Raw genomic sequence first — 25,694 nt, 5'->3', positions numbered from 1 at the left:
TCTGCATGTCTAAATAATTAACTTTCGTTTTAAATTTGCATGTGCACTTCAAAGAATATCCTCCATATTTATAAATGTAATTGTTTTGCACAGTTTGATTTTTTACATAGTAAAATTACTTTAAATACACGAAATATTACGTCAACTTTTTTTAAAATTTAAATCTTGCACATACTTAGTATTTTTCGATTTTGAATAATCAAGATACACGATCTTTGGATGGAATCAATAAAAGGCGTTTGTCGTGTGAAGTCGTTGTTTCAAAAACTGAATTGATTCATTAAAATTTCATCACTAGTAAATGAAATATTAAGAAAGCCCCCTTGTTCATTTATATTATTCGTATCAATGCCATAAACACTTTGTTTTCTCATCAATTTCAGATTAAGAACGTTTTATTCGATAATAAAATCCAGTTGTCTGAATCACTTACCGACGATATCCTAGCAAAGATGTCGGATGCAAATCGAGACGGCAAATACAAGTAAGAGATCGAATTGCAATATTCGTCCGTTAGTTAGCCAGCAGTATAGAATGTATAGGTATGTCCGTTAGTTAGCTAGCAGTATAGAATGTATAGATGTGTCCGTTAGTTAGCTAGCAGTATAGAATGTATAGATGTGTCCGTTAGTTAGCTAGCAGTATAGAATGTATAGATGTGTCCGTTAGTTAGCTAGCAGTATAGAATGTATAGATGTGTCCGTTAGTTAGCCAGCAGTATAGAATGTATAGGTGTGTTCGTTAGTTAGCTAGCAGTATAGAATGTATAGGTGTAAAAATGTCTCAATCCCTTTCCTTTTTTTTTTTTCCAATGTCAGTACTTATTAGGTTAATCACCAATACTAGATCATTATAGATTTAAAGAAAAGCCCAAAAAATATTCAATGAAATTATAACTGAATTATTGTTTGATTAGCTGAATTTGAGTATGGGTCGTTTTTTCAGTTGGAGACGGTTTGTGGACTTCCTCGAGCGCGTGCAGCCCGCGAGAACTGGATTGGAAATCACTTACAACAAACGACCCTTAGAATACGCAAAACAGTTTCCCCAGCCAGTCGACTCCTGGCCGCGGGCGAGGGAATCCCCCCGGTATTCATCGCCCCCTCCTGCCAATAACTACCAGTATGGATCGGTAAGTAGTTTTATGTATCCAAGGTTTGGGGGATGTATTTGAGTGTGAAAATATACCAAGCACTTTGAAAATTTTTATCATCATTGATTTTAAAATATGAAAATTTATGAATAAAAAAATCCATTGATTGTAAGTTAAGGTAACATTGTTCACAATGCGTTCTTTGCAGGGAAATCAAAGGGTTTGCTCTGAATTGCTTTCTAGATTTAGAAATACAATTGAGACAATGTGGCAAAATGAAACGGGTTTTTTGTATTTAAATCAAAAGTGTTCGAATACAACAATACTTTTCAGGTGTTATCAGTTGTAATCTGAATGTAATTGTCAATGATTAGAATTACCGCATATACTTTGCTTCAATTAAAAACCGTTTCTTTCCCCTTTTCGAATGGCCTGGAAAAATGCGCGTACTCAAAAAAATAATTCTACTGCAATTCATGTTAAGAAAATAATTTTTAATGTTTCAAGGTTTGATTTTAAAAAAAAATGTTTTTCTTGTGATAGTGGAAGAGAACTAGTGTACTACTTGTTAAAAGTGAAATTCTCAATGAATGTCTCTATTTTACATTTTTGTCCCAAAGTTGAAATATTCGCAAAGGGGAAACAATGTTTTGATCCAGGCAATAATAGATGATTGTAGTACAGATATAAATTGTGTTTACAAAATTCCACAGAGGTCTCCACTATCACCCAGAAAGAACACGAGTTACTCGAACAGTTCTCGAATCGGCGGTCCCTCGGGCCCCAGCAATGATATCTGGCGAAAAATCCAGGATATCGAGGACGAAATTAGAAATTTAGAGCAAAATAACCAGGTACATCATCATCATGTCATCCAAGTGTAAACGGTTATAAACTTGTATATCCTTATATCTTGTGTCTCTGCAGCCCAATAAAAATCGCCAATCTGAGAAGGATATCTATCATCGCATAGCTACTGTCCAGGATGAGATCAATGACTTAGAATTCAGCAATAAGGTAGTCGGATCTAGCCAAGGCTAGTCCTAGAACTGTATATACCCAGCTCCTCGTTCAGTCATTAGAACAAATTTCAGTAACAGCATTCACTTAGACCGCAAGAAACAATTTGAAAACCAGACAAATTTGGTGAACAATACAATTTTGTCCTAGAAAATAGAAGTCTTTAATAAATTCATACTGACAACGAAGACTTCAGCTTGAAAGTCATGCCCATTTAACAGTTCTAATGGTTTTGAATGACTTGGCTTCTTAGAACAAATCTAAATGTATTTTTCCAATGACAATTGTCTAGTTTTCAAACATGTCACATGGTCAGCATAATGCCCTAGAATTTATTCTATAACCTGTCCTTGTTTTTTCTGACGTGGTCAGCGTTAATGTCTCAGATTTTTCTCATGTCTCTATTGCTATGCTCTTGCACATTTGGTTGTTTTGGCTTGTTGAAGCACGTGTTTTTGAGGTCTTTTGGTTATTTCTGTTTCTGTCCTGTTTCCCCCCACGTTTAGAGCGGTTAACATTTGTTTCCATAAATCACTTTGATCATGTATGTAATATCAGGTAAGCAGAGGTGAAGTGAACCGTGAAATCTTCTCCTTTATCATGTCTTTAATGCATTGATTTTTCTCATGTTTCGTGCTGGTATTTGTATTTCCATTAAAATATTACAACATGTATACTTCTACCCAGAGAGATTTTTATTGATAACTCTACGAACGAAAATCTTAATGAAAACTTTCTTCTTATTAATACAGTATTTCATTTCACCTTTCATTTCTTTTTATTAACAAAGGTATGGAATCTTTCTCAACCAAACAGAGATACTTTTATTGTTGTAATTGATTATATATACCGTATATACTCGCCTGTAAGTCGGATTTTTGGGAGTCAATTTTTGGTCCAAAACTCTATGTCCGACTTATAGGCGCGTCCTAAGAAGATTGGTATTTTTCTGGGCGGCAAAATGTAGTGTTTTTTAAACAACTCTGACGATTATCATGGACTACCACACAAATGATTATTGTTCACAAATATCTAGACATATTGTATTGTTTGTGTATTTTAAAATCATGTATAAAGTACAAGTATTTACATATTTTTATCTAGTTAAAAATTATTTACATACCGATAACTAATACTAATCTATCGTTTATCGGTAAAATTGAATTACGAACCCGATTTAATATTGAAATATTCATATGTATACCTGCTGAAATATATTTCATAACAGACTGAATATTGTTAACAGATAATTTAGATCATCGTTCTTGACTCTTAAAAACTTTATTGTTGATACAATGAATTATACCGGAATCCCACAATAACAGTTTGTGCGAGGCGCGTGCCACTAAGTAAACACGGTGTCAGGTACTGGTAATTAGGAGACCATAATTGCTTAGGTAACAAGGGATCATTGCGCATAATAGAACAAGGGTTGCGTTTAAACCCCGATAGATATGGCTTGGATATTGAGCAGATCATAATTATTAATTTCTCGAAATATTTGTTGAAAGATAGGTAAAAACACTAGAGCATTGACTTGAAATTGTCAACCGAATCTGACAAAAAATTGTACCGACTTATAAGCGGGTCAATGGCAAATTCCTACAAAATAACCTTCAAAAATACAACCGACTTTTAGGCGGACCGACTTATAGGCGAGTATATACGGTATCATTGATATTAAATTCATGTCGAGATTTTATCAAAATATTTCATTCGAGAATCAAAATTTTCTGTCATTAAGTCAGCATATTCTTAACCTCCTCCTCCAATTGCAGTTTTTAAAACAAGGTATGGAATCCAATGCAAGGGGTGACTCCTGGGAGGCAAAGCTGATACAACTAGGGGGACAGCTGTACAGGCTGAACGAGACGCGCTACAGGTCCAGTGGTGAGTACAATTAAGAAAAATACACTTGCTGGGTTAAAATTTGCAAAACTTGTTATACTTCCTTTCATTTTAGGCAACCTGAATCACTTCAGGTGACCTATTGCAATCGGTCCCCGTCCATCGTCGTCTATCATGTGTTAACAATTGCATATTTTAACTTCTTGATAACAATTCAAACAACTTTTTCAAATTTGGAATATAGCCCCTTTTGGGGTGAAAGGAACCGAAATTGTATCATGACTTTTGCACGGGGGCCATAGGAGTAGGACAAAAATTGGTTAATTTTCGTGAAAATAAATAATAATAATAATACCATATTTATATAGCACCCTTTTCATACACTATGTACGCTCAAAGGTGCTATCTCAGCACGTGTGAAGAGAAAACTGAATGCATAGTTATGTATAGCCGGGAGTACTCTATTAATTAAAATTGTAAATTTCATTACCTCGAAAGGGGGGGGGGGCAGAGGTTTAGTCTTCAGGATGATCCAAAATGAGCATATAGTGTTAATGTCTGTAATGTTTAAAATTCATTTCTTTTGTTGACACCAAATACAAACTGGCTGCATATTCTGAAAGACCAAAGGAGCTTTCTGTCAAATTTGTAAATTTCTTGGTTCCAGGCAATGGTTCAGACTCCAGGTCGGGGTCAAATAGTATTAATTGGTGTAGTATAGTATTAATTATTTAATGTTTAGAAATCTTATTTACTTACTCTGATATTGAATTCATATTTAGAAATATCATACAGCTGTCTGCCAAATTTTTTAAATCTCATGACCTTTAGGGCAGAAGTTTAGGCCTTAGTGCAGGGCCAAAATGCTGTAAATGTTTGTAATTAATCTTTTAAAATCTTCTTTTTATATGTCTAACGTTGAATAAAAACTAAATTCACAATTAGACAGAGGATAAAGCCGTCAACAAATATCATAGATTTCAATGCACCTGAGACAGGAGGCCAGGGTCAAGTTTGGAAAGGGGGGGGGGGGGTTACGATAATCAATCGTTTGAAATTAAATGCACATTTAGAGAAAGTACAAGTATTAGATTTCATATCCAACGGGAAGAAGTTCTTGCCTGCAGGGGGAGTCTTTATCTCTCGTTTTAGGTAACCTGAGTGAGATGTAAATATATATTGGGCAAAATTTCAGAAATATATGGAAGCTTTTTCGCGGTGTAGTCACATATTCGAAAGTGCATGGGGCTCAAATACTTCGATGAACATATCTAGGTTATTCATACTACTATTTCGATCAAAAACGGACCCACACATGGGGAAATGTATTTTGAACCTATCTTCTGTCTTGATGATGAGTGCCTTTCACAAGAAATGAAAAGCTATGCAACAAATTTCATTTATTCCCCGATTTTTTAGTCGACATTCAATCGCAGGTTCTTGGCCATTTCCACAAACGACACATTCTTTGCTCACGGAAACTGCCGAAAATAACGATTGACACGATATTGCACTACATGCAACCAGTATTCAATGGACAGCTCAAACATTTTTTTTTTCAATGTCAAGAGTAAAAGATTATTTAAAACAAACAAGTAATGTCTGTGTGTACTCTTTCAACACACCTGAATCCATATTGCATGTACTAAGGTGACCGTTAAGGTCTATGGGCCTCTTATTTAGAAGTTCAGTGATGAAAATACAAATGAAATAGCTTTGGGGGGGGGGGGTCAAATAAAAGAGCAAGGTATCCGAATTAACACTAATGAGTTCATGTTTCCTTACAGGAGTCCTGCCATTTGAGTTTATTGTGGATCAGACAACAAAGTATAATGAGAATGCCAGAATGGGTCTACCTTATGACGTCATATACCGACTTGCTCAAAGATACAGCAACGATCGTAACCAAGTAGATATTGATAGGTACCTAAACGACTTAGGAAACGATAGAACTTGGTACGCCAAATAACCTTTGGGAAGCTAGACTGTCAGTGCTGCCAAATTTCTCATTGAATATGTTTTCATCACATCTCTCGATCGTCATCCCCTGCAAACTTCACTACAAACAGACACCGTGTATGTTAATTTACTAAATGCCATGATGTTTATAATCTCTCTCTTTGTAAATTAACAAGTATTTCGGAATTTCGAAGTCTATATATTGAAATAAAATGGATTCAGAATGCATTTTCGATGCATAATACTTCTAATTCAAACGGAAGTTTATGCATAGTCGAAGAATTGAATTAGATTCATTTCTAAATATTAGACAGGTGTACTAGTTTCCAATCAAGTTTTCTCGCGATGTAACGTTTTGTAAAAATAGAGACAGCAGAATTGCCGATGTATTTAACACAATACGGACACAACCCTTACTCTTGTAATAGGGAATGAATCTTTACAAAATCTTGTTTTTAATTTCTGTGATTGATTTTTCCGATAGACGTCCATGTTTTAGACTGTGATATTTTTCTCATGTTATACTGTCTCTTCTAGTTTAGAAATGTTGTGAAAGTTTATATATCCCATTGATTAATGTCAAAGAGCTTTAGTTTTTATTTATTTAAGTAATAGCGGTTGTACAAGAATTTGTATGTACTGAGATACACTTTACATTATGTTTCTATTTGAAGCCAATTGTTTCAGGGAATGTAAACACGTGATTTTGTGGAAACTGATGTCGACAAAATAGTTATGAAATACCTGCGATGGTTTATATTTTTATTGTCTTGTACAGTAGTTCAAAGTTCTGTGATATTTTGGATATATTTATACTATCATGAATATTTATTGAATAAAAGTTAGATTTTACATCAATCTCGACTTCTTTGTATGATCTTGGTATTTTATGAAAGGTCTTGCCATAAGGTATTCATATATCAAAGGCCAGAAGGGCCTGAGAGTCGACTCGCATTTCATTGTCAACAATGGAATAGGTAATCTTCAAGGAGGAAGATAGTAATTAAGGATGAAGAATAGTGTGTGTACTTCTTTTTGCGGGATTTGTATTTTGCCTGTGTGAAGTGACTAATTAAAGTCAACAAGTCATGACCTCTACCAATTATAAATTGCACATACAACATGGATGTAAACAGACATTGCTAATTCATGATTGTGCTAAGTAATCTATGATCTACAAATGCTCAGGATTTGGAGGAAAATTATGTAGTCATACAGTACTTTATATCACAACAGGAAACTTTAAAATACCACAGTGGTGTGAGAAGAAAACATCCAACAAAGAGGTTTTCCAAATCCTAGCTTGAGCTAAACTTAGTCAATGTTGCAATGACTAGTGCAGTTGACATCTGTAAGAAACATCACTGAAGCTAACTGCATTGTGAATTTCCAGTCTTTTTTACTGTACTAACTCTCAGTGAATAGAGTTTAGAGTTTATCTTGTCGTAAAAAGCTACATTCAAAATAGCTGCAGAACACTGTAACTAACTCTCTGAAAAAATATTGGAACGGAACAGAGAGCTACAGATCCACCCTTTATAAAAACCTTCACCGTAAATCGAAGGTTTTTATAAGGGGTGGATCTGTAGCTCTATGTTTCGTCCTAATATTTTTTCAGAGAGCTACAGTTCTGCAGCTACATTTAAAAGAAAATTCGATATCAAACATAGTCGGATAATTAGATATCACTGAAACGATTTCCGTACTTAGAACACGCAATACTGACTATTGCAATGACACTATTTGGCTTCCATACTTTTACAAATTAAACTGTATTTACCTTAAATTATAATACTATCATAACAAGTTTCTGTCCTTTAAAATAGGACTGCAATATATATCAGTACGAATCGGTTTAATCCTAAAAGATGATGATATATGATAAGTATATCAATTATGCCAAAAAAGGCAGAATATATGCAAATTTGGATAAAAACATGATTTTTCAAAAAAAATTATTTCAACACATATGAACAAAAGACTGGCGGATTTGAACTCGAGATCTGCGGTTCACCAGCCCAATGCTTTAAACACTGAACTACGATGTTAGACCAACAAATCGATCGATACAAATACTTTCACAAAACATTTAAATCGCCATTTTGTGATGTAGTGTCATAAAGAGTATAAGCTTTAGTGTAGTGAGCTACCTTAAACCTATTAGACAACTGTCATTAAAAGTGAAAACAAAATTTAGAGGACATAAAGATCATGGTAGGAGATGAAAGGACTTGCAATAAGAAATCTGTAAACGAAACATAAAAATGAATACGTCAGTGTGTTTTTAAAAGTAGGTCAAACTTCAAGGTCAGGCTCATAAGGTTAAGGTCAAACACTATGGTGGCACATGAAAGGTTTTGCCATAATGAATCTATATACAACATATGACAGTCCTACCTTCAGGAGATATCTAATATGTTACTTTTATTTAAGTAGGTCAAACTACAAGGTCACAAATATTGATACGAAAAAAATGTTTTGTACTAGGACTGTATATATGACACATGAGAGCCCTTTCACTTATTACATATGTATTTAAAAGTTAAAGAGTAAACTTATTAAAGTCAAACTTCAAGGTCAAAATCACAAAACCAAAGATCGTGTATGAAATGCAAGACCTTGCCATATGGAATCTTAATGCAAATTATGAAAACCCTGTCCTTAATAGTTCAGGAGATATGTAAGTCAGACCCCAAGGTCAAGGATTAAAAACTCTACCAAAGAGAAGGTCATGTCACAAGGAAAGTGCATATGAAACATGAAAACCCTATCACTTACCACTCCAATGTAATGATTTATCGATCCTTCAGTTTAAGAGCAGGTTTCCCAACCAACGTAAAGGAAAGGGGGTGTGGTAACTCGCAGATCATTCTAACTTTGCATGTTAAAAACAAAATGCTGCGTGCCTAAATTCAAAAATAGGTATTAGGGCATTATAATTTATTTAAACTTGAAAATAAACATTAAATCAATTATATTCATTTCCGTCTTGCGTTAGAAAATTAAAAGTTTTAAAAACACACCCTTCAATCTGCAAATAATTATTGTTAAAAGTAGTTTTAAAATATGGTATGCTACACAATGTATGGACCTTATAGTCTCCAAACAACAAATTTCTATGCGATTTTTAATGCTAATGAAGTGCATGCAGTTTCGACTTTGTATCAAATTGCTCGACTCAATATCAAATTCATTTACTACGTTTCAACTTAAATATTTCAAAACAGAATTAAATGTTTTGAAAAGAAACATGTATTCTGCATTTACAACGTTAAATTTATCAAATAGTTGTAGTTGACATATTCACTATTCAGTTTCTTTTACATTTTTCGCTTTTCATTGATCAACCGCCGCGGTGGCCTTTATGTTAGAGTGTTCGCCTCGCATGTGGAATTCCGACCGCGACAAACCTTAGTCGTTAAATCAGGTACTGACAGTTCTGCCGTCAAACGCTCGGCACCAGGTGTGAATGTCACAGGTCCTCGGAGATGACCTTAAAAACGGATGTCCCGTGTCACAGTAGGTGTGGCACGCTAAAGAACCCTCACTGCTCAATGGCTGTAAGCGCCGAGCATAGACCTAAATTTAAAGCCCTTCGCCGGTCTTGGTGACGTCTCCATATTAGAGAAAAATTATCTCCCGAGACGTTAGACAAGATACAATCAATCATTGATCAAAATGTTACCCTGCGGATCTTTGAATTTCCCGCTGTTCAGAACTTTTGATGGTCGAGTTAAAAAAGAAGTTTATATTGCCATACTGCCGCACTTCAATCAGTTATCCTTGATAGGTTTCATTAGTTCCTTCTAGTTTGAATACTACAATTTACACGATAACATATTTCAATTACAAGTCTTTAATTCAAGGTAGTAAAGCTCATTTAATGAATTTTTCTCCCACCCCAAATCATCTTATTCCTTTCAAATATTATTAAAAAAAAAAGAAGATAAATTAAATATATTTATCAACTTTGAAATGCCTGCATGTGCGTCAAAATCGACACTAGAGGCCAACCTGTATAAACAGATTGAACAGAAAGCCAAGATTCAATGTAATTTGAAGATCATAATTGTTTTGAATTTGGAAATAAATGCAGATAATCAAATAAAATTGTTATTATTTACAGGAAATGACTTGTACGAGTCGTTTGGACTCATTTTAATCCTTTAAAACATTTTTAACAAAATGACCTTTACTATCCCTATAAGTAAACTATGTTACATATGAAGTAAGGTTTTGTTGTAATTATCATAGTCGGTTTTAAAAGTCCATCATGAAAAAAAAAAAAAAAAATAAAAAAACAACAACAAAAACTGGCTCATCTCTAATGACAGCGAAATACACACTTCATAGTTTCTATTTACATCCACACCAACTGAAACTTTGCAAAACTACTCCCCGAAAACCCTTGGCTTGCGATGGTCCATGATGTACCATATTACAATCATGTTACGTTAAAACATAGCTGCAATTATGTAGTCCTCTTGGATTTTCTTTCTTTTGACGTTTTTCTCCCCCTCTCCCAAATAAGTCGGAGTAGGCTACATTATTGCAGCTACGTAACACCACTAAATGGAACAACAAATACCGGTTTAATTGGTGGAAAAGTCCAAAGTTTGTTTCTTTTTGGGTTTACGTAAGCAAGTATTTTAGATTAATGAAAACGGACACTCGTTGAAAATGTTTCACCGGTCGGAACATGTTGCCACGTATCTACCAACAAAACCAAATTAGGCAAAAAAAAAAAATCGTGTTTAGATGTGGAAACTTGAAAGTATTCAAAAATGATATCGTTTATCAAGTATTCATAGAGTATTACAATGCTCACTTCATCCACGACAGATAGTGATGAGAATTGTCCCCGAGGAAATGCCACCTACGTCATCAAGCCGCAGTCTACTGTCCTTTGTACATAATTAAGGAGTCTTGATATCAAAATTTAATGTATGAATATATTTTTAGTGCATTTCATGTTTTTCAATATGAATAATGCACTTTTCAATACACATTGATTGAAAAGTTCTCATATGCACAGTTATATTCGACGATTGTTAGAATATTCCTTACACCAACCATCAAAGACTGCTGAATATTCTATGCACAGATCATCTGGGATTACTGAAGTATTTCAAGAACCCATGAAACTGTATAATATGAAATCACCTTACAATAAAAATCCAATAAAAGAGAGAAAAATACTTGTCAATATGCAAGACTTTATTTGGCTAAATAAACAAAACACAGTAGCCAGTATGTGTCCTGGACTCCAACACTAGTATAATAATAATATGGTGTACATACGTCTATAAATCCTGGGGTAACACAATCACATATTCACAAAGCAAATTTATATTTGGGCAATGAATGTGAATCACAAAAAACAAAAAAATCAATGCATGCATAACATTTACTACCAAATTTTTACCATGTATATTTTAAAAAAAAAAATCCTTCAGCCTTCTCCGTGGCATTCTGGTATTTACGAACGCCGACATATCCATCAGACAAAGAAAGAAATCATGTATGTGGTACATTAGTTTATTTGATTTAGCAAAAAATATTGTCGATGTAGACCAGCTATTGAAAAAATACCTATGTACACTTATCAATCTACTGGATAAGAAGTTCTTTGGGTTTGATTAGTATTTCAAACAAAACAATGAAATTCAATCAAAAACCATGGATTTCAAGCAAAACAATACATTCATAATGCTACAAATACTAATGAATACATACTGGATAAAACATATACATATACAATCAAACCTCGTTATCTTGAACTCGATGGGACGGAGAGATTTCGAGGGTAAAAGAATAAGTGGTTGGGACTTCCGAATCACTTTGACATATCCATGGTATTTGAGATATCGTTGTTTGAGATACTCAAGTTCAATTGTAAAATATATATATCTGGGATTCCTCGGAAATCAGAGGAAAACTGGTCAAAAAGGGAGGATAACACCTCACCCTACCTGGAAAAATATAATTTTTTGTCACTTTTGTCCCGAGTGTTTCATTTTTTCAAAAATTGAGCAAATCAGAGAATTTCCTCTGAAAAGAGGAAAAATCACATCCTTGATATATACTACACTGTACATCTAAATGTGAAAAATTGGCTCAGAGTCCGGTAACCAACAACTAAAAATTTTAAATAAAATCTCTGTATACATGTGTATGTATGTACATGCAATATATAATATAAAACAAATAATAAAAAAAAAATATCACACCCTGATTTGATAATAACAGTATTGAAAATTAACAATTTGAGGTTGATTGTCTCAGTACAAGAAATTTTGGCAGAAACTTTTACTTTTCATGGATATTTACTTCCACCACCAAATTATGAAAAAATCTTCACACACATATTATTGGAGAGAAATATATTGAATAAATCTACTGAATATCAAATGTCTTACAAAGCATTGTGCTATTCTAGCAGGAAATCCTATATACTTCCTTCAGCATATTATAAGTGCTTATTCTGTGTTTGAGTATGGATAAATAAAAGATTATCATTATTTAGCACAATCCTAAGTTAGTGCTGTTTTTTCACCGGCAAAGATACTAACACATGAGTCCTGTAGTAAATCATTGATTCAAGAATCATTTAATATTTATTGTCTTGATGAAATTATGGTGATTTTGATTGGCTGAAAAATTCTTTTTATTTCTGCATCAAAGAAAACCTGATTTTGACTTCATGTTGATACATTGTACATCATAAGAATTTGAAGAAGAAAAAAGAATAATGTTTTTTATAGCACCAAATGAGAATATCACAACTGGATAGAAAAATTGAATACAATGAATAAAATACTTCAAAAGTCTATTAGTCTGACAAGAGCAAGCAGCTGATGTCACCATACAGTATTTCATTATAACTTGAGCACAATAATGAGGAAGTTAGCGAAACAAAAATCATAATTTCATTTTTAATTTGTCTCCAATGTTACTGCAGGCAGCAAATTTTTCCCAGTGTTCAGAGGTATGCCACGTTTTGGTACATAAGGTGTTGTCTTGGGTACCATGGTGATGCAATCAATGATTGGACACACAGACAGACAAAGAGTACAACCTGTGGAACATGGTATTCAAGATAAATAAGACATATTCATCTTTTTTTCTTAAGGACACTTGATACCATAAAAAAAAAGACTGCATGGGTTGATATATATTTATTGGCTTTATAGTTTGGTTGGAAAAGTACAAATATAAAATTCCTAAAAAAAATAAGGGACATAAGAAATGAATTTTGCGTATTCGTGGATGTTGCAGGATAAACTCCAAGGTCGAGAAATGTTTTGAAACATAAAAGCTGAGGTGTTAGCCAAGGTTTTTATATTTCAACAACATTTCTCAACCTCGGAGGGTTATTCTGCATCATCCACAAAAACAAGATTTTCATTTCTGTTCTACTACGGCTCAGAAATATTCAGCTCATCGTTTACCTATACAGCTACAAATTAGATCACCATGACGTCATGGCAGTTTCCGAAATAGACTAGGCCTACATGTTTTTTTGCTGATGAAAAAGAAGAATGACAGGGTATACTAGATCTATTTTGAAAAATATTTCAAGTACTTAGTTTGATGTTGACAGATTATATCAACTGGTTTGAATACACAGTCCATGAAAGCTGCACATACGTGGAAGAGGGTTAACTTGTCTGTGCATCACCATGTTTGTTTACATTTGTATCGATCTCCATGTTTGTTTACATGTGTATCGATCTCCATGTTTGTTTACATGTGTATCGATCTCCATGTTTGTTTACATGTGTATCGATCTCCATGTTTGTTTACATGTGTATCGATCTCCATGTTTGTTTACATGTGTATCAATCTCGGAATGCAGAAGATTGATTTATATTGAATAACAAATATTCTTTAGTTATTTATAAATTTGTTTTACAACATACCGGTAAATTGAGAAATATTTCTGATTTTATAAATTGAATAATTAGATATTGACTTTATTGTTGTGTTAGCAAAACACGAAGTGCAAGTGAGATGTGTATCAATTTTCTCATGATCAGTTATTACGTATGAAGGTATATCACAGAATAATGACTGCTGCATTTTTTATCTTTGCAATAACCATAGTAGAATCATAAATTTTCTATGATGTTCAAAAGTTGAAATACATTACTCCTCCCTATTAAGTAACCCCATACTAATATCCCTACTGTTTAGACTTCATTGAGAAATCATGGACATTTTACTTATACATGTAAAAACATGAATTGAGTTTTCATTTTTGTAGTTTGTAGCAAGTGTCATGAAGAAGGGTTTCAAAATTTTCTTTCAATATTATCAGGGATTATGTTAGACTGAAATACCATACCTGTGCAATCATCCGTGACAGTGGGTAGATGTGTCTGTGCATTGAACTTAATGGCCTGATATCCGGAGTCATTGCAAGTCATGTAACACTTCCCACAATTAATACACATATCCTGAAAATCATGTCATTTTAAAATTACATGTTAATGTATATACAACATCGAATTGAAAGAGTTCAAAATGAAAATATTTTTTAATACCCTTTTCTACAGAACACCTAAAAAAAAACTTCAAGAGATGCTTCATACCAACTGAAAAGAATTGGACTGGTAGTTATCAAAAAGTTAAAGATGCTCAATTCTAAATATCTTAGAATTGGAATGGTAGTTATTAAGAAGAAGTTAAAATTGTTCGATTGTCTGTCAATGGTCAATAGCAATAAGTCACCCAAGTCACTCATGTAACCTAAAAATTCATCTACCATTGTGTTTATCCGATTCTATTCTTTAAGTGTATTGCAATTATTGCAAAGACAATTCCTAGAAATGCCCAATACCACAGATACTACCCCCATTACTGTTAAGTTGCCTGAGATGTGCACATAATGCTCTCCTAATGCATGAGAAGGACAGCAGTGTCTCCGTCCACGCGTATTACACATATCCAGAATACCTCATCAATCAGAGCCACCACCTGCTCCTGGTTATTCAAGTCTCCATATGTTCCAATCCTGGACACAGCCAGACCAATCACATCCTATAATACAAATGTGTTCAAACCAATCAGCGTCAAATTCATAGGAACATGTCGGGTATTCGGATACCAAGAACCATGTTGGACATTTAAAAACTGGGTTAATTTTTTGAGGAATTTTTTCCTCATAAAAAAAATAGCAACCTCCCGCATCATTTTTCCAGGTATACCCAGCCTGGTGATTGGTTTTATCCTGGGGTTGTTATAAGATTTCAAATCACCAGGCTGGGTATGCCTGGAAAAATGATGCAGGCGGTTGCTATTTTTTTTTTTTAAGGAAAAAATTCCTCTAAAAGTAGTAAATATGTAGAATAATGTGTCTGAATTGGGAATATTAGAAGTAAAATATGCTTTCTGTGATATATGAATGTATAGAATCTGAATACTTCAGCGTGATTGGGAATATTAGAAGTAAAATATGCTTTCTGTGATATATGAATGTATAGAATCTGATACTTCAGTGTGATTGGGAATATTAGAAGTAAAGTATGCTTTCTGTGATACATGAATGTATAGAATCTGATACTTCAGTGTGATTGGGAATATTAGAAGTAAAATATGCTTTCTGTGATACATGAATGTATAGAATCTGATACTTCAGTGTGATTGGGAATATTAGAAGTAAAATATGCTTTCTGTGATACATGAATGTATAGAATCTGATACTTCAGTGTGATTGGGAATATTAGAAGTAAAATATGCTTTCTGTGATATATGAATGTATAGAATCTGATACTTCAGTGTGATTGGGAATATTAGAAGTAAAATATGCTTTCTGTGATATATGAATGTATAGAATCTGATACTTCAGTGTGATTGGGAATATTAGAAGTAAAATATGCTTTCTGTGATATATGAATGTATAGAATCTGAATACTTCAGTGTGATTGGGAATATTAGAAGTAAAATATGCTTTCTGTGATATATGAATGTATAGAATCTGAATACTTCAGTGTGATTGGGAATATTAGAAGTAAAATATGCTTTCTGTGATATATGAATGTATAGAATCTGAATACTTCAGCGTGATTGGGAATATTAGAAGTAAAATATGCTTTCTGTGATACATGAATGTATAGAATCTGATACTTCAGTGTGATTGGGAATATTAGAAGTAAAATATGCTTTCTGTGATACATGAATGTATAGAATCTGATACTTCAGTGTGATTGGGAATATCAGAAGTAAAATATGCTTTCTGTGATATATGAATGTATAGAATCTGATACTTCAGTGTGATTGGGAATATTAGAAGTAAAATATGCTTTCTGTGATATATGAATGTATAGAATCTGAATACTTCAGTGTGATTGGGAATATTAGAAGTAAAATATGCTTTCTGTGATACATGAATGTATAGAATCTGAATACTTCAGTGTGATTGGGAATATTAGAAGTAAAATATGCTTTCTGTGATATATGAATGTATAGAATCTGAATACTTCAGTGTGATTGGGAATATTAGAAGTAAAATATGCTTTCTGTGATACATGAATGTATAGAATCTGAATACTTCAGTGTGATTGGGAATATTAGAAGTAAAATATGCTTTCTGTGATATATGAATCTGATTCAGTGTGATTGGAAGAATAACCATTTCTAATGCTCATTAAAAACATGTTCTTCATAACAGCAAATATTCCAGTGGTTATTTTATCCTGTCATTCAAAGTCAGGATCTTGATAAAGATGATTTAATTTTCCTTTAATCATATATGCATTTCTCTTCAAATGTTTTTGTTACAAATAAAATGTAAATATTTTCAACAAAAGTGTTTTACCTCCTATCACAATGACACTATCAGCTTTCTGAGTTTTGCCTCTCTTGACACAGGTAAGACGTTTACATACTTTAACACCAAACATACATTTCTGTTAAATGTTTCACCAAACTTAATGCAGGGCAAAGCTTTATTGGAAAGAGTTTTTACTTACCTTGACACTGGGTATGGTTTTCTTTGGTAAGAGTTACCTACCTTGACACTGGGTATGGGTTTTTTTGGGGGTAAGAGTTATCTACCTTGACACTGGGTATGGGTTTTTTATGGAGTAAGAGTTATCTACCTTGACACTGGGTATGATTTTATTTGGTAAGAGTTACCTACCTTGACACTGGGTATGGTTTTCTTTGGTAAGAGTTACCTACCTTGACACTGGATATGATTTTTCTTGGTAAGAGTTACCTACCTTGACACTGGGTATGATTTTCCTTGGTAAGAGTTACCTACCTTGACACTGGGTATGGTTTTCTTTGGTAAGAGTTACCTACCTTGATACTGGATATGATTTTCCTTGGTAAGAGTTACCTACCTTGACACTGGGTATGATTTTCCTTGGTAAGAGTTACCTACCTTGACACTGGGTATGATTTTCTTTGGTAAGAGTTACCTACCTTGACACTGGGTATGATTTTCTTTGGTAAGTTACCTACCTTGACACTGGGTATGGTTTTCTTTGGAGCATGAGCAGGTCTTTGAGGCTCTGGCATGTTTTCTTCACTCAGTAGATCTATCTTCTTGTAAATATCATCCTTCATGGCTTCTCTCTTGGCCAGGTATGGTCCAAATGATGGAAGGCTCTGGAAAAGGGTTGGAATTGAATATGAAGTACTCACCACTTCTTATAAGGAAATACGAATACATATTTTTCACATAGTCACCAGTGTGAGACTGACATTATCCATGTGAGACAGCCATATAAGAATTTTCAGTTTTACACTGCTGCGATGTCATATATCTTCTATGATTTACATTACATGGTAAAGTAAAATATTTTGTATTGTTTTCTTCAAATTTCGATTTGATATGCATGTAGCTTTCTGGGAGACAGCTTTGGGTAGTGATTGCTCATTTGCCAAATGCTCAGAATTTAGAAGCGAGTCAGTCTTTCCGATATATGACCTTATAAACACAGGTCTTGACGTGCAGTTGCAGGCATTGGCACATTAAAAGAACTCTCACTGCTAAGGCCCTGAGTACTATGCATTAGTCTAAATTTATTTCACTTATAGTAACAGTTGGTGACATCTCAATTAGTAAAAAAAATTCGAAAGGGATGTAAAACAAACAAAGAGTAAATATGGGTTCAATTTAAATTCACACTACATTTCCAATTTGAGACAAACCTCTCCAATTATGTCCTTGACCTTCAGTGCTGGTTTTCCCAATTGATGAGGTGCAGTAGGAGGACTCTGTCCATCCCAGTTATATAGTTCCTCCACACTCCTGAGGTACAGAAGGGTCTTCAGTCCTATAATGTAATCTTCTATCAGGGTGTAATCCTGGTTATGTATAGCACTGCACACCTGAAATGTTAAATGGGATTATCATAACTGCACCTGTACTGACTGTCACATCATTATAATGGCAAGAATCACAATTTGGTACAATTTTTCTTAAAAACTAACAAAAATTTGTGTAGTTCCCACTGTGAGGAAGCAACTTAATTGATCTTTAAAATCATTGATGCAATTTTACTTTTCATCTTCCTGTTTAATAGCTAGAAATGTTAATTGTCCTCTAAATTGCACTTTCTATATCATATACTGCAAAATAAAAGTGCACTTAATTTGGGATGCAAAACATTTTGTGTGCTAAATATGGAATTACAACAAACACTATCTCTGTACAACCATATCTAAACTAGACCTGTCCAGAATTGGACACCCCCCCTCCCTTTCCACTAGGTTTTGCAGGAAATAATGCCATCAAATCACTACAAGTGTTTTATAGCTGTAGAGCATGTTCACAAAGTTGACATTAACTGACAAAACTGAATTAGAATACTCATCTAATATGACATCTTTGGAATTCATAATATTGACATCAACAAACAATATAAAAATAATTAGAAAAGCTCTATACTGCTCCAAATAATCATGTTTACAGTTGATTTCAATACCCCCCCCCCCCCAACTTTGTTTATGGAGTGTATAAACAAGCATTTAAAAAAAATGCTGAGAATGAATCTTTGCAGTTTATGATAAATTGCCTTCTTACCTTTAGTTCCCACAAAAAATAAAGACTGATCATACATGCGTACCTGCAGAACAGTGGCTCCACCCTGCAGGAACTGAAGCCCAGCCTCTGCTGAATCAATGCCACCTGTGGCCAGTATGGGGAATCCTGGCAACTCCCGGGCAATGGCTGTCACCGCCCTGAGAGCGATTGGTCTAATGGCATTTCCTGACATGCCACCATAGGTTGTGCGCTGTGCCTTGCCAACATTCGGCCAAGCAACTCCATTTCCTTTCAGTCCCATCAAGCCAGACACTGTGTTTGTGGCTGTTACTCCATCAGCATTACCTGTTGACGAACATAACAGGTATAGAAAAGCTCAGGTAAACACGAGTTTTCAAACATAACCCCCCCCCCCCCCAACAATTATATACTGTACATGTTTGTAAATTTACTTCTGTGTTTGTCATTACCAGTATGTGATTCAGTAAATGCAACTTTCATTAATAGAAAAGTGCTACTTTTACTTGTGAAATAACGGCAATGGAAAACTCATTTACAATCAGTAATACTGTTAAGGGAGCTAACACCGATGTATGAATTTCATACATGTCAATATATACGTCTGTGTACAGTATACATGTGTCACAGTATTAAGCCTACTTTTTTCAGAGTATATAAAAGGATATATTCTATTTAAAATGAAAAAATTACAATGTTTTATAAATTACAATGACATTTTTTTTAAATAAATAAATTTAAAAAAAATCCAAATACATGTATAACCCTTTCTCTAAGATTTCAAAAAAAAAAAAAAAAAAAAAAAAAGAATCAAAAAAGAGGGAGACAAGAAATATGCAAATACATGTATAACCTTTTCTCAAAAATTGTTTTTCTTGAATTTTTTCATACATGAAACCTTTACAGTAAAAACAGGATAACAGCAAACACTCTCGTAAAGAATTCACTGATTTTCATTCCCTGTAGTTTTCCACCATATTATGAACTTGTTGGGTATAATGAATTATGTTAATGATGAAACTAAATTGTTTGTCCCAAGCACTTCACTATAAGCGTGTCCTACTGTATCAAGTAACACAGATTATACAATTACTTACCTTCATATGCTGCTTTGGCAATGGAAACAACGCTGGTGACATTTGGGGTCAATTTGGCGAAGAATGGTATTTTGACAGCCTCTCTCACCCAGCGACAAATGTTTCTAACCAATTCAGGGTCCTGTTCAAAACGTTCAAATTTGAAAAAATCTAAGTATGATGAAAGAAATTTTGACAGTGACAGTAAGTCTCATTATTGCATGTAGTCTAAGGCACAGATTTATCTGCATGGAAGACCACATCATGAAAAACGATGATGTATATGTAGCTTACCTGCCCACATGCCAGACCCATTCCTCTTTCTCCCATACCATGGGGACAAGAAAGATTTAATTCCAGGGCATCAGACCCAGCTACCTAAACACAATGAAAACTTACTTCAGATTACAGTAAAACAATGTATAAATGTATTGCATATAGATGATTTAAGTACAATTTTGAAACTGGTAAACAGTGAAGATTTTCTCTTATTGTCGGACATTCAAATGACGGATTTCGTTAAATATCTATGGAAGTTTACCTCTGCCATTTTGGCTAGTTCAGTCCAGTCCTCTTTGTTATAGCTGCACATGATACTTCCTATTACAATCTGCAATATCAATATTAACTGATATCAACATGGAAAATTATAAAAGCAGAAAGAAAACATGAAAATGTTGCACAGAACCGTAGCTCTCTGAAGGAATAAAAAAGGTTTCTCTGGAATATTCCTATTTCTCTCTCTCTCCAAAAAGCTACATAACTACAGTTACAGGAAATGTTTGCACAGCTGTCAGTAAGAGTTTTAAGATGATAAGAGAGCTGCCAGGTTGGCAAGCTTGTTTAAATAAGAAAGCATTTATACATTACAATCACAAACATTTTAATATCAAAAAAGTCTTTAGTATGCACATGTAGATCTCAGACTTGCCAAAAAATCAGTTAAGGTGACCAACAGAAAAATGTTGAAACTTTGTGCCTTCAATACTTTACCATGCTCTCACATATATTATTGTAAAACAAATAGTACATAAGTTCTTTTGTTGCATATTATTTGACCAGCATCTTAGCATTCATCCCAGCAAGTTTAAACATTAGCTAAATTTGAAATATAGATTATCTGATACAAGTTATATTGAATTGATGGCATGTTGTTTCACCCACATGTTGAGGGAAGTCCTTTTTGAGTTCTGTGATGCTCTGGCACCAGTAGGCTGCAGTCTTCTCACTGATCAGCTCGATGTTGAGATATGATCCTTGTCCTGGTCCATAAATGTGGCCCGAAGTTGTCCCCCTCACAATTCGTGGAGACACATTAGTCACAATATCCTACAGACATACCAAGTGTTAAGTCTCTTCGTTCTATATCTATATTTCATGACACAGCAGCATTGATTAATTCAACCAACATTGTTTTGTACATTCACTTGCAACCAATAAACATACCATATCACTAGAAAGTAAACATGATGAAACAAGTAAAAAAAATAATACTGAGTTCATCTCTTATTACAACTACCGTTAAACAGATAAGAACTTTGCTGCCTATGTTATGATGAATATGAATTATTCTGTGCATGTATGAAAAGCAAAATCATAGGTATCAAAGTTTTTTGTTTTTTTAAAAAAAGGCATTTGTAAGAAAAACTAAAATGAACTTGTTCTACCTTGTCAAGAGAAAATGTTTTGGTCAATGCAAATCCCCATCCAGCTTCAAATGCCCGTCTGATCATGGTACTACTGGTAGTGGGGGTAGCACTGGCCAGGCCATATGGATTGGGAAACTTTATCCCACACATCTCCACACTGATGTCAACCTGATCAATGGCGGTGTAAAACTTGGGAAGAGATGGAGTGGCAGGAATAGGAATTCCATGCAATGCCTGTAAAATTCAATAGACTTCAGATTACCCAGCATGTATGTGTAAGGACTACTAAACTCTCATTATCTTCCTAGTGATGACAATGATGATTAATGGGAAAGAGTTACATAGGAGAAATGGACAGATGCAATTTTTGATAATATATAAACCTTTTTCATTTAAACACATATCTAAACCTTCTTGAAGTCATGATTTTTCCACAATAAGCACCGACCTGAAGATATTTGTGGATATGCCACGATGCCTGTTTTCCATCATTCACAGATTCCACAGTTGTCTGTGCCACCCCTGCTAGATCCCCTCCACAAAATACCCAGGGTTCACTGGTCTGCATGGTCTTGGAATTCACCTCAGGTAGTCCCCATTTGTTCACCTTGACTGGACTCATCGCCTCAAGAACTAAAATGTTTTAACAAATCATCAATGGACAATGTTGGCTATAAACAGAAATTCTAGAAACTCGGTCGTTACACAAAACTGCCTATTTTTATTACAACAATGTAATGCATTTTATTTGCTTAAAAGTAGTTTGTCATCATAGATTTACTGTCCCAACCAGAGTTCTGAATATTTGAAATCAATCAAAGATTTTATCATAGATGGCTATTCTTAATCATATATGTACAAAATAATCGGTTTACAAAATGTCCATTGATCATGTTGATTGCTAACATTATTGTGATATGTAGCCTCCCATGAGTATGCCATAAGCAGAAACAGAAAACTCTTTATGAATATACATTAACTGTAGTTAATACAAAGCAAGACTTCCTCACACACAGGCAAAGCTCTTTATTGAACAGATTAAAGCTATTTAATATTAATATAGCAAATATACACCTATAGCAAATAAAATATGAATCACTGGTGAATTTCTATAAAATCAATTTGAAAATTATGGTACATCACAGTTATAACAAAGATATATTATAAATTCCCATCAACCAATTATTAAGTATACATGTTCCATCAAACTTTTAATTTGATGTGCATTCCAAACATGTTATTGTCATTCATGGTCTTTTATTTGAATAAACACATACATCTCTTTTACCCAAGGATGCTCTCTAGACAATTTGGTTAAAATTGGCTTAGTGGTGCTTGAAAAAAAAGAAAGAAAAGTTTACAGATGGCAGACAGATAACAGGCTTCCAGTGCAGATGAACTGAAATTCCATTAAAAAGCAAGATATTACACCTACATTACAGCTTAGAACTAAGGCTCCAGGTATTCATTCTGTTAGTAATTTTGTTGCAAACTCGTTTCAGTGTCAAAACTTGAAGAGACACAAGACATATCCTATTCCTTATGTGTGTGTGTTTGGGGGGGGGGGGGGGGGGTCTGATGTGTGTGTGTGTTACTGAACAAAGTGCAGTCAACATAATGACATAACACTGTTGAAACAAGGTAAATATAATTTAGAAAATGCAAATACATGTATAGGAAATGTATTCAGTTTTTGTAGATGAGATGACATACGTTGAGATTCTTCACACCATACGCTGGTATACGCTACTTCATACAGTGCTAAGACGCTTCATTCAATATGCTACTTCATACAGTGCTAAGACGCTTCATTCAATGTGCTACTTCTTTTAAGAAATGAACATCACTTTTGAGCTGTTCATGGTCAGTATGAACAGATTTGGATTTGAGGCAAATTTGCCTCAAATCCAAATCCGTTCATATTGACCATGAACAGCTCAAAAGTGATGTTCATTTCTTATATTTATATTCATTTATTAAAACAGTTTGTTTACATTGCTTCTATTTTGTTGCATAAAACGAACTCCTTGCTTCTGTCACAGTAGTTACTATCAACACATAGACATGACGTCACATTCATCTCACCCTGCCTTATCAGCAATGCAAGATGCACTGTATTTTGGAGGTAGGAGACCGCAAGATTAGGATGATAATCCACGTAAGTTTACAATCTTAATCCAAAGGTGTGACTTGCGAGATCTTTGTCACAGATGTTCTATTTTTTCCAAATCATCACGCTCCCTCAGTGGTGTGCTTTAAGCTAGTTCATAATCCGTTCATAGTCAATGTAAACGGATTGTGTCGCGCGCTAAAATTGGTTGGTTCATAGAGGAAAATGCGATTTGTAATATAAATATATAGTGCTAAGACGTTTCATTCAATGTGCTACTTCATATAGTGCTAAGACCCTTCATTTAATGTGCTACTTCATATAGTGCTAAGACGCTTCATTCAATGTGCTACTTCATATAGTGCTAAGACGCTTCATTCAATGTGCTACTTCATATAGTGCTAAGACCCTTCATTTAATGTGCTACTTCATATAGTGCTAAGATGCTTCATTCAATGTGCTACTTCATATAGTGCCAAGATGCTTCATTCAATATGCTAACTGATGTGAAGAAGCTCAAGGTACATCATTTCATCAACTTTCAAAAACTGAAAGACATTTCTTATACATCAGGGTTCTCCATGGGTTGTTTTACGTGGCAACCCAGCAACAGTTTAATTTCATAGGACGAAGTTAAAAAATTTCCACAGTATGATTTCAGTGTCAAAGATAAATCTGCCAAAGCAGAAGTAAACAAAGGGCTGTAACCCTACTTATTTATACTGGAGAGAATTTATTTATTTGTGGCTGTTGGAGTACATAATTTCTCTAACTACTAGTGGAATCAATATCGTTAAGTAGCCTTTCAGTGATTATTGTTTAAGTAAGAAGTATAAACTGGTTTCAATTTTACTTCCACATTTCATTTGGTCCAGCATAATTTGATGGTACAATTATCTGGTAGATCATAAATGTTGCCTACACTTATTGGGGACAATTTAAAATCAATAAAAAATTAAATAATTATACACCCTATGTATATGTCCTTCATAGTAATTTTTCATTTAATGACTGGAACACATGTTTATATGTTACTCTAATTTATTGTAGATTCTCATTAACAGTGTTCTAGAAGAAGAGGCCACAGTTCCCATAGAGTTCTTCTACCAACATATCATGCATAAGAAAAGGGTGTCTGGATTCATTCTGAGAGCCTTACACATATAAAATCTCACCAAACTGGCACTTCATATTAGGGCTGTCACAGTTCCAAAAATTTTCGGGTCGGTTCTAAATTTTTTACTTCGGGTTCGGGTATTTCGGTTCAGGTCTATATAACTATTTTAAAAATCTAATATACAGTTAAAATCAAAAACCTTTATTGTATTTTGTCACAATAATTACTCGGGGATTTGGACTGAGGTTTAGATTCGACATCCATGGTACTAGAAACAGCATTGTCACTTCTACTCGTTTCAATCCATGCTTTCAATGTTTTGTCATTGACGATGTTGATTCTGTGGCGTATTTTCAATGCGTCTGACATATCTTACATATACTGTCATTAATTACAGTTTTGTCCACAATGCCATCATTTAACAATTGATCAAAATACTGCCACCTTCGAGGATTTTGATGACATTTCATTTAAACGGATTTCTAATAATGATTCTATTTTAAAAACCAAACCCGAACCAAAATACGAAAAAATGGAACCGAACCCGACCCGAACAACACGACCCGCGGTTTTCGGTTATTTCGGGTACCCGTTGCAGCCCTGCTTCATATGGTTGTATAACATGCTTATAATGAACACATTTATAATGGTAGGAAAAGAATGAAAATTATATTGGATATAAAGAAGTTTGGTTAAAATGAACTACTTTTAGCTGGCCCTGGAAGTTTGCTATAGCCATGGTTTACTGTATAACGAAGTTTGGTTACAACAAAATGTTTTTCGCTGGCCCTGGAGGTTCACTATAGC

At 34.2% G+C, this 25,694-nt stretch overlaps 2 protein-coding genes across 28 annotated transcripts in view; one reads left to right on the top strand and one right to left on the bottom strand.

Moving 5' to 3' along the window:
- The window catches only part of LOC125669838 (uncharacterized), a 43,237-nt gene extending 36,459 nt beyond the window's left edge, over positions 1-6,778 (top strand). For 13 of the 27 annotated variants that reach the window (XM_048904644.2, XM_048904642.2, XM_048904647.2 and 10 more), the window contains 6 exons: positions 384-484; positions 946-1,132; positions 1,807-1,947; positions 2,021-2,110; positions 3,892-4,003; positions 5,749-6,778. In XM_048904644.2, the coding sequence (XP_048760601.1) occupies positions 384-484; positions 946-1,132; positions 1,807-1,947; positions 2,021-2,110; positions 3,892-4,003; positions 5,749-5,930 (813 nt within the window). In that variant the 3' untranslated portion in view covers positions 5,931-6,778. The remainder of the gene's footprint in view (positions 1-383; positions 485-945; positions 1,133-1,806; positions 1,948-2,020; positions 2,111-3,891; positions 4,004-5,748) is intronic. The other 14 variants (XM_056163108.1, XM_056163106.1, XM_048904648.2 and 11 more) reach the window with 3 other exon arrangements.
- A 4,341-nt stretch (positions 6,779-11,119) lies between these two features.
- Positions 11,120-25,694, bottom strand: part of LOC125669990 (dihydropyrimidine dehydrogenase [NADP(+)]-like) — a 31,921-nt gene continuing 17,346 nt past the window's right edge. The window contains exons 12-23 of the mRNA XM_048904871.2: positions 22,109-22,293; positions 21,679-21,894; positions 21,176-21,340; positions 20,553-20,621; positions 20,306-20,389; positions 20,033-20,153; positions 19,000-19,262; positions 18,083-18,262; positions 17,390-17,536; positions 14,879-14,962; positions 14,268-14,379; positions 11,120-12,998 (exon numbers count right to left, since the gene is read on the bottom strand). Of these exons, the coding sequence (XP_048760828.1) occupies positions 12,856-12,998; positions 14,268-14,379; positions 14,879-14,962; positions 17,390-17,536; positions 18,083-18,262; positions 19,000-19,262; positions 20,033-20,153; positions 20,306-20,389; positions 20,553-20,621; positions 21,176-21,340; positions 21,679-21,894; positions 22,109-22,293 (1,769 nt within the window). The 3' untranslated portion in view covers positions 11,120-12,855. The remainder of the gene's footprint in view (positions 12,999-14,267; positions 14,380-14,878; positions 14,963-17,389; positions 17,537-18,082; positions 18,263-18,999; positions 19,263-20,032; positions 20,154-20,305; positions 20,390-20,552; positions 20,622-21,175; positions 21,341-21,678; positions 21,895-22,108; positions 22,294-25,694) is intronic.

Source organism: Ostrea edulis, chromosome 4, assembly GCF_947568905.1.
Source record: "Ostrea edulis chromosome 4, xbOstEdul1.1, whole genome shotgun sequence".
NCBI classification, from domain to species: domain Eukaryota; kingdom Metazoa; phylum Mollusca; class Bivalvia; order Ostreida; family Ostreidae; genus Ostrea; species Ostrea edulis.
The sequence above is the reverse complement of the archived record's forward strand: the minus strand, read 5'-3'. Positions and strand labels throughout refer to the sequence as shown.